The sequence below is a fragment of the Vigna umbellata genome, chromosome 2, assembly GCF_029865625.1.
Source record: "Vigna umbellata cultivar VRB3 chromosome 2, Vumbellata_1.0, whole genome shotgun sequence".
Lineage (NCBI taxonomy): Eukaryota > Viridiplantae > Streptophyta > Magnoliopsida > Fabales > Fabaceae > Vigna > Vigna umbellata.
The window spans coordinates 49964993-49974525 of record NC_142166.1 but is presented as its reverse complement, the minus strand read 5'-3'; the positions used below and the strand labels follow the sequence as shown (position 1 = coordinate 49974525).

General features: G+C 32.5%; 2 protein-coding genes and 1 long non-coding RNA gene across 3 annotated transcripts; 1 reads left to right on the top strand and 2 right to left on the bottom strand.

Moving 5' to 3' along the window:
- Positions 1-1513: 1513 nt before the first annotated feature.
- LOC124824489 (strychnine-10-hydroxylase-like) lies at positions 1514-3697 on the bottom strand. The gene is made up of 2 exons (XM_047296915.2): positions 2631-3697; positions 1514-2238 (listed from the first exon to the last, which is right to left on the bottom strand). Exons 1-2 carry the CDS (start codon positions 3585-3587, stop codon positions 1609-1611), a joined length of 1587 nt encoding a protein of 528 aa, XP_047152871.2. The 5' UTR covers positions 3588-3697; the 3' UTR covers positions 1514-1608.
- A 1217-nt stretch (positions 3698-4914) lies between these two features.
- LOC148204209 (uncharacterized) lies at positions 4915-5842 on the top strand. Its single transcript, XR_015784456.1, has 2 exons — positions 4915-5318; positions 5425-5842. It is a non-coding gene; the product is annotated as an uncharacterized LOC148204209 (long non-coding RNA).
- Positions 5843-6098: 256 nt separating this feature from the next.
- Positions 6099-8325, bottom strand: LOC124824506 (cytochrome P450 CYP82D47-like). Its single transcript, XM_047296934.2, has 2 exons — positions 7111-8325; positions 6099-6928 (listed from the first exon to the last, which is right to left on the bottom strand). The coding sequence occupies exons 1-2, from the start codon at positions 8062-8064 to the stop codon at positions 6299-6301; spliced, it is 1584 nt and encodes a 527-aa protein (XP_047152890.1). The 5' UTR covers positions 8065-8325; the 3' UTR covers positions 6099-6298.
- Positions 8326-9533: the final 1208 nt, after the last annotated feature.

The following is a 9533-nucleotide window of genomic DNA, read 5'->3' as shown; positions in this document are numbered from 1 at the left end:
AATGAATAAGTTATATATTTTACATCTAGCCATTGTCTATTATAGATTTTTTCAAAAAAAAAATGTTTATTATAGTAAATACATAATTTTCACTTGTCAGACTTATTGCTTGGCTCTATCCACAGTTTGAATATGTTTAAGAAAATTATTTTATGAAGAATTAAATCTTCTGCAGGAATAATACTTTTAGAAAAATCATATCTAATACTTTTCTTAAATAACTAAATGATAATCTCTTTCTAATAATAGAATATTAAATCAGAAATATAAAGTGGTTGCATATAATGGGTATGATTGTCGAGATATCCTTTTTCATGTTATACTTGAAAGTCGTCACTGTATATCTCCTTCAACGATGAAATTCACCCTCAAAAAGTAGACTTTAATTTCCGCTCAAGAAAACGCTCCATAATTTAACCTTTTTTTTCAAGGTCAAAAGCTCATTGCAAACGCACCAATAGACTTTTCTACACGGAAGTGTTGAATATCGTAACTGACACATGCAATTATTAATGAATATGGACGGAATTATTTATTGAGTGATTATGACAGAGGGGACCATAAATTAAATATTTTATAGATTTTTCTCAGACAAGTAGATTTCGCGATGACGATGAAAGAGATATTATTAAGACTTTTGATAGGTAGGAGTATGGACCATTCGAAGATAAAAGAAGAAATCAAAAGCTGTTATTGGCTTATGCTGAACCTTCACTGTGGCATGACATGCTGTTCTTGTTTGCATATGTTGTTTTCCTGTACCGCATGGTGTGGTGTTGAAAACATCCCTACCACTAAAACTTTGAATTCAGATATAAGCAGAGATAAAAACACCATGTTTTGTTTATATTTCTGTGTGTCCATCTTTCACCGCTCTTCTTGCTTCTTCTCAATGATAAAATAAAAGCACGATCATATGTATTTATTTTTCTTCTCATTTAAACATGGTTCATGGTTATTCTTTTCGGGAGAGTACAAACATAATAAGAGAAAAGAGAAATTAATTATAAGGTAGAAACTTCACCATACGTTATAAAGTGGGTTGGTCATTAATAAATACTCTCAATTATCTATTATTTCAAGCGTTAGACTAATTAAATGCAATTATTTATTTATTTTTATCTCAAATTTATATTTATAATCTTTGAAATGAATATAAATTTTTGAAATGAATTTTAGATTAACTGTAGTCTAAATATGATTCTGATAATTATATTTTACCATAAACTAATTAGTGTTATAATAATAATTTTGGGATATTCGAACGGTTAGTAATAAATGATTATCTAATTTATTATATAAATTTTACGTATGATCATACGATTCACCTATAATGATTATCTAATTTATTATATAAATTTTACTGTATGATCATACGATACACCTATAGTATAAATGTTAAGAGATTAATATTAATAGTATTTGAAAAAAAGAATTCATTAAAAATAACATAAATTTTGGTAAAATATGATTCTATATTAAGAAAAGAATTTCAAACTTAACTCCATGTAAGTAAGACTTGGGAGATAAAGTTCATATTCAATAATTATATATTTTAAATTCACTTTATTTCTTTGATGTTAATACAGGATTCCTATAAATAAGTTTTTAAATTTGATGATAAATATGGGAGGAGAGACGTGGTGTAAGAATGAGTTGAAGAGGAGAAGCCTTGATGTTGGTTAGTCCAACTCGTTCGAGCATGTCGACAGGTTTTCCATCAGGAGTTGCGATGTGAAATACATGCAACAGAGTTGCAAGTGTTAACTGCATTACCTGAAAACCGAAATACAAACCAGGACACATTCTTCTACCGGCACCAAATGGAATGAGTTCAAAATGTTGACCCTTCATGTCGACGTCCTTGTGTGTTGTTAAGAATCTCTCTGGACGAAACTCCGATGGATGAGGATATATGAAGGGATCTCGTTGAAGTTTTGAAATATTAGTCAACAGACGTGTGCCTTTTGCCACGTGATATCCACCCACGCTGCACTCTTCCATGGACTCGTGTATCAAATTAAGGGGTGCAGGTGGATACAAACGCAGGCTTTCCGTTATGATACACTGCATGTACTCTAACTTCTTCAAATCTGATATATCTACCATTTTCCCCATTCCAATTTCTCTGTCCAATTCTTCAGTTGCCTTGTTTAAGATTTCAGGGTTGTTCACGAGTAACGCCAGAGCCCAAGTCAATGTTCCCGTACTAGTGTCTGTCGCAGCCAATATTAAGCCCTACAAATTACATAATTGAATGCTTCTCATGTTTCTATACTACGTAAGTGGTCATTTTATTTTTATTTTTTATCTTTTATTTTAAAAATTTTAATTTTAAATTCATTATTAACAACTTTCCAAAAAACCATCCCTTATCTATAGTTTATTAACCAAATAATCTTTGGTCTATCATTTTTTATTAAATTTTAAGAAGTATTTCAAATAGATTAGAAATAATCATATTTATGTTTCTATATTTGTTTAAAAAAATCAACTGCACATATATAATGTTGAAAATAAAGAAAGAAAAGAAGGAAAAGCTAAAACACGAACGACAAAAAATATATTCTTAGGTACGAGGTTAAAATGAAGGCCCAGATACGAAAGAGATGAAGGCAGATTATGCATACCAGGACTGTCGCTTTGATTGTGATGTCGGCGTCACGACCTTCAAACTCTTCACCCTCCTCAACAAGCCTAAGAAGCACGTCCATGAAATCCCCGTTACCCGAATCACTTTTCCTGTTGCTTTTGTGTTGTTCCAGCCAAACTTGAGCCAACCCATCTAACTCTTTTATCGTCTTCTTCATTTTCTGTTCTTCTCCATCCAAATCCAACCATCTCAAATATGGCAAGGCATCAGACACGGTGAATGACCCAGCCAGATGAATGTAGTCATTCAGTATCTTTTGGATCCGTTCGTTCTCACTATCATTTTCACCAACAAAACGTTTTCCTACCATCGCTCTGAACACGATGTTTAACGTTATGTCCCCGAACCATCTCTTCATCTCAGTTGTTGCTTTTTCGGAACCATTAATTTTCCTCTTTTGCCAAATATCGTAATTTTCTTTCATAGTTACCTTCAGCTCTGATTCCATCACGTGCTTGAGCTCGTCAACCCTTTGCGTGGAGAGGAGCTCCTGCGTGAGAATCTTTCGTATGTGACGCCAATAAGAACAGTAGGGGCTGAACCCCACCATGGAAAAGTTGTAGCCCAATACTTCAAAGGCTAAAGTTTTAGGACGGTTAGCAAACGCTTTGTCGTTAACGGTAAAACACTGTTGGGCCATTTCCCAATTGCTCACAATAAGGTTTCTGTGAACACCAAGGCGCAAGGTGAAGATGGGTCCATATTTGTCTGCCATGTTTCCCAACGTGATGTGAGGTGCTTTTGACCCACTTAGAAGGTGAAGATGCCCAATCAATGGCCAGGCACCACTTACTTCTGGCGGTGCTTCTCTAGTTTCACCTGTGCCGGTTCTGCGCCTTCTCAACATGGATGAAAGAAGAAACAGAAATAAGAGGAGGCCGAGGTAGATGGTAAATAACCCTGTTAACACGGAGAATGGATTTTCCATGTCCATGGTATGAAGGATGTTCTTGTTTTCAATGGTGGATTATGAGGGATATAACAGGAACCGATGTTCCTGTTTTCTTGATTTGATAAAAAAAATAATGATATTTTAACCATTTTTTTAAGAACTTTTATACAACTTTTTTACAATACAGTATCTATTACTATGATACTATTTTACTTATATGTATATTATTTGAAACACATTAATCAGAAACTATCGTATAGATTGGTGTAAAAAAGTTATAAAAAAATTGATAAAAAAATATTTTCTTAAAAAGAAATACAATTCAAAATATTGAAGAGAGACGAGTTAGTGAAGTAATTTGACAAATTTATTAGTGAAAAGATAGTTAGATAACTTTTGAGATGTTTTTTTCTGAAGTATATACTTAGAAGTTTTGTTTCCAACTTTGATTTTATTTAAACTCATTAATAAATTGTATAGTTAGATGTATTTATTCTTTAACAAAGAATAAGAGATTTCAATTACATAATAAAATTAAAATACATGTTAAAAGAAAGTTTGTGAAATTAATTTTTTTATATTATAATTTTTTTTCTTTTCTTTTATTGAAATGATAATTTTTTTGTTACATTTTAAAAAAAAATTATTTATATTTATTATTATTGTTTGAGTCTAATGTTTTACTAAAATTAGTTGTCATATAATTGTTTAAGAAAATATGGCTTTCAAAAATTTAACTTGTCTACTAACAATTAATTAAAAATTATTTTTTTAGTATTTTATTTTAATATTTATAAAATTATCAAATATTTTTAAATTTGATATTTAAAAAAATTTAGTGTATACTCTTTTGTGTTAACAATTTTGATAATATCAAATAAAACAAAAAAATTATATCTAATAAATATAAAAATTTAGTAAATATAAATTTTTATTTAAAAATATAGATAATTTTAAGCAATCCAGTTCCGACAGCACAGGTCAGTGCTTTGACTCGTTCCTATCATGCGGATAGGGAAAATTGGGTCCTGCGTGTCCTATTGGCAGGTCTTCACGTGATTAGTCATGGAGTTATAGATGGCCCCACAATAGACACACACAACAATAATTGTGTTATTTCGACTACTTCAGGAAAATATCTTTTTGGGAAATATTTTTTTAATAAATTTTTTTATAATTTTTTTACAACAAACTCAAGTTTGTAATTGATTTATTTCAAATATATCGTTATAGAAACAAAAACAATGATACATAAATATTGTTAAAAAAATTATTAAAATATTATTATCCTTTCTTAATACAACTTATGAAAAATAACTTTAAAATAAATTTCTTCTAAATTAAACTTTATTTTGAGACCAGAGAAAATATCAGTTATATATATTATATGTTAGGGTCACATTTTTAAAATGTACTTGATTTATTTGTTCTTATAATTATTAGTCACTTTATTGTATGTTCGATTACCAACGCAACAAAAAATAAACCAATAATAGAAACAAGTTTATCTTGCACCTTTTAATTTTGTTTTAATTTCAACTGTACTTCTATTCCTAACTCTACTTCTGTTATGTGCATTGATTTTCTAAAAATGTTGACTCATTCACTCATAAAATTAAAACTTTTCCTTAGCTCCATCTCGCTTTAAACCGTACACCCCGTGCTTCTTTCTCCTCTTTGCTGCATCTCATGTGAAACCCTACCTTTGAGTCTTTCTTCTTTCTCCTCTCTACTTTTCTGCCCTCTTCCCTCCTTTTTCACAATTTTTTGAACGTGAGTGCTCTTCCTTTCCTCTGTTCAGTTTTTTGTTCACTGTTTTTCGTGTTGGTGCCTTAGTTCTCGTCCCTCGTTTCTTCAATCATTGGTGCCATGGTTGCAGGATGTCTTCTTCTCGTACATCAACGTCCATTATTTTATCTTGATTTGTGGTTGTTCTTTAGTATATGCGGTGGGGAAAAATGATAGAATGTTTGTGCTTATATCTGCTTTGATCTGGGCGGGAGTTGCAGGCCAAACCGCACATGGAACTGCGGTTAATGGCGGCCGCACTTAGAAGTGCGGATATGGTTGCGCCGCGGTTGGATCTGCGTGAGACAGTAACTGCAGGTGGATTTGCGGTTAGTCTCTGGAGGTGCATGGCTGCTGGAGCACTTGGAAGTGCGGATCTGGGTTTTCCGCAGTTCGAACTACAGCTAAGGCCAACCATAGTTCGATTTGCGGCTGTATTTTTCGATTTAGGGTCTCTAGTCCTGGACTGTGTTATTTTGTTATTAAGTTATTATATTTTATTTTAAGAATTTTTTGTTTTGTTTGTAAAATTTGATTTTTTTTGTTAGGTTTTAATCTTAAATGAAGAAGAGAAGAAAACAATATAACAAAGCATGAAGAACTGAAGGAGTGAAAAATGAAAGTCAGAGAAATAAAAGTGAAGGGGGTGCATGTAGAATAATAATGATATTTAGGGTTTATACCATTTAGGCTGTTGAAGGTTAGAAAGATTGCTTGTGATTGAGAAATATTAAGTAAATGAGAACACAAGTGTAAAATGGCATATGCAGGAAGGAAAGGAGGTGAGGTTTCAAAATAAAACTCAAACAAACTTACAAATAAACTCCCTAAATTTAAGTTTGTACAACATGCTCTGTACGACTAAAATTAACCCTTTTCACACTTTTACTAGCATGATGTGCTTGTAAAGCTTATTATTCTTACATGCATATTATATTCTACCACTCTCCAACATCATTTAGCGTTTAGATTTGATCATAAATATGAGAAGTAAGACGCGGAGAAAGAATGACTTGGAGGGGAGAAGCTCTAATGCTGGTAAAGCCAATCTGTTCAGCCATATCAACAGGTCCTCCATCAATAGTTACAATATCAAACCCATGCAATAAGGTAGCAAGTGTGAGTTGCGTCGCTTGGAGACTGAAAGATATCCCAGGACACATTCTTCTACCTGCACCGAATGGAATCAGCTCAAAATGTTGACCCTTCACGTCCACTTCCTTGTGTGTTGTTAAGAATCTTTCTGGACAAAATTCAAGGGGATTTGGATATAAAGATGGATCTCTCTGAAGTTTTGAAAGATTAGTCAAAAGACGTGTGCCGGATGCTACATCATATCCACCCACTGTGCAATTTTCCATGGACTCGTGTACCAGACTAAGTGGTCCAGCTGGGTATAAACGTAGTGTTTCCTTGATAATAGATTCAAGATACTTTAGTTTCTTCAAATCTGAAACATCTACCATCCTTTTACTCCCAATTTCTGCATCTAATTCGTCAGTGGCCTTTTTTAGAATTTCACGATTATTGAGAAGTAAAGACAGAGCCCATGCCAATGTTCCTGCTGTGCTATCTGAACCAGCCATAATTAAAGTCTACAAAATACAAAAGTGAAAAAACCTTTTATATTTGTCTACCAATAATGAGAAAAGAAAGATATTGTTTCTAACTTTAATAGACAACCATCGTATTCTGTTTGAATCAAAGATTAATTATCATTTTTCTTGTGAGAAATAAGGAAGAGAGGAAGTAACAAATTAAAAGTTGAGACGTATACCATGCACAGAGCTTTGATTGAGGTGTCAGAGTCATGACCATCAAACTCTTCACCCTTTTCAACAAGTCCAAGAAGCACGTCCATCAGGTCATGGCTATGTTTCCGTTCACCTGAACTACAATCCCGGTTGCGTTTGTGTTCTTCAAGCCAAATCTGAGCAAACCCATCTATCTCTTTCGCCGTTCTCTTCATTTTCTTCTCTATACCATCCAAATCTAACCATCTCAAATAGGGCATACAGTCAGACACAGCGAATGAACCGCCCAGATCAAAGAAATCCCTGAATACCTTTCGGAGTCGTTCGTTCTCTTCGTTCACGCCGCCGTTACTTACAAAACGTTTTCCTACCACCGTTTGGAACATAATGTTCAACGCTATGTTTCCAAACCACCTCTTCATTTCGGAAAAGCCGTTTTTCTTCTTCAACCACAAATTATAACTCTCTCTCATCGCTGCTTTCACTTCGGCTTTCATCACATGCTTCAGCGTGTCTATGCGGTGAGAAGAGAGGAGCTCAAGCGTGGCGATTTTGCGCATCTGGCGCCAGTAAGATCCGTAGGGGATGAACCCAATCATGGAGGAGTTGTAGCCCAACACTTCAAAGGTCATGGATTTTGGACGGTTAGCGAACGTTCTGTCGTTGACGGTAAAGCACTCTTTGGCCATTTCCCAATCGCTCACAACCAGCGTTTTGTGAGCTCCCAGGCGTAAGGAGAAGATGGGGCCGTATTTGTCCGCCATGTGGCCCAACGTAACGTGTGGCGGTTTGGACCCCCCTAAGAGGTGGAGGTGACCAATTAAAGGCCATGCGCCACTTGCTTCTGGCGGTGCTTTTCTTGTTGCAGCACTGTGGTTTTTGAGCTTTCTGGAAATGGACAAAAGAATAAAGAGAAATAACAACAGGCAGATTGTAAGTGGAACTGTGTAGTTGGAGAGAGGGTTTTCGTGGTACATGTTAACAATTTTTTGGTTGATGTCTGATTATGGGACTATGGTGTCCACTTCACTTTCAAAATCATTTGGTTGAGTGCTTCAATTCTCTTATAGTTGGGGAGATGTTCTTCTTGATCCGATTGATTCTGATAAAAACAGATGAGCACGAAAACTGGAAATAACATCTTGATAACGACACCTGTGGACGAGGATGCTTCTTTACACAACCCATATATGTATCTCCTTTTTTGCTATTCTCCTTCGAAGTAAACCTAATATCCGAACTCCTCTTCTAGACCCATTGAGTCGACAACTTATTCCGGCGAGAAGATTTTTAGAAAAATTATTAAAATAGGTCAACTTTTTATAAACAATACGATTAGAAAACTATACGTTTCGAAATGTGGTTTTATTTTCATTATAAACCATATTTTAATTATTAATTTCAACTTTAAAAAATGTGAACTGAAACATGTTGAAATTGTAAATTAAAATACGACTTTTTAATTTATTTTGGAAGTCTATTTTCGTATGCTTTTTGATTAAATTCTAAATATTGTTAAAAATATTGACCTAAATCTGTTGGTATTTGACTCATCGTTTTAAACTTTGATCTTTTAAGTTTTTTGAGAAAAAATATTTTAAGAATAAACAAAAAATATTTAATTCAGGAGATTTTATAAAAAGAAATTATATTATATTCTATTACAATTATAAAAAGATTGTGTACATAATTTCAGCTTTTGCTTAGAATTGATTAAAGGAAAATTTCCTTTTTAACAATTTTTTTCACAACTTTTTTATAACAATATGTAATTGATCGATCTCAAATATACATATCAATAAAATAGTGACACGTAATTTATTGTCAAAAAATTGTTAAAAGAAGTTATTAAAATATCATCAGTGTAATGAAAAAATTTTTATTTTTATATTATATTTTCAAATTTTTAGACACACTATAATATTCAAATGAAATATCATTTTCCAAATGAAAGTACTTCTAATAATAATAAAAATGTTGAAATGAAAGAATATTCTATTTGTGATTTTATAATTTTAATCTTCCAACCTACTCACCTTATTTAGTACTTTTTTATTTTTATTTAATTTAATATTCAAATTCAATTTGAAATTCTTAAAAATGTTTTTCTCAAGTGTTAGTCTGGTACATTCTATTTTTTCTGTTTTTAACAGATGCATTGGTGATCTACTTATTCTTAGAAGTTATAAAGGAATATATACAATGAGTACTTTTAACAACAATAAAAATGTTGAAATGAACTAATCTTGTATTTATGATTACATAATCTTAATTTTCCAACCTACCCACCCATCTTATTTATTATGGGATAGTTGAATTCCAAGTTTTTTTAATTTCCACATTATTTTAACAATATCACAAAATTCTACTTTTCTAATTAATTATTTAATGAAAAAGGTAAAAAAAACTTGAGCAGTAACATAATGCTGTTTCATTTCTTGTAATT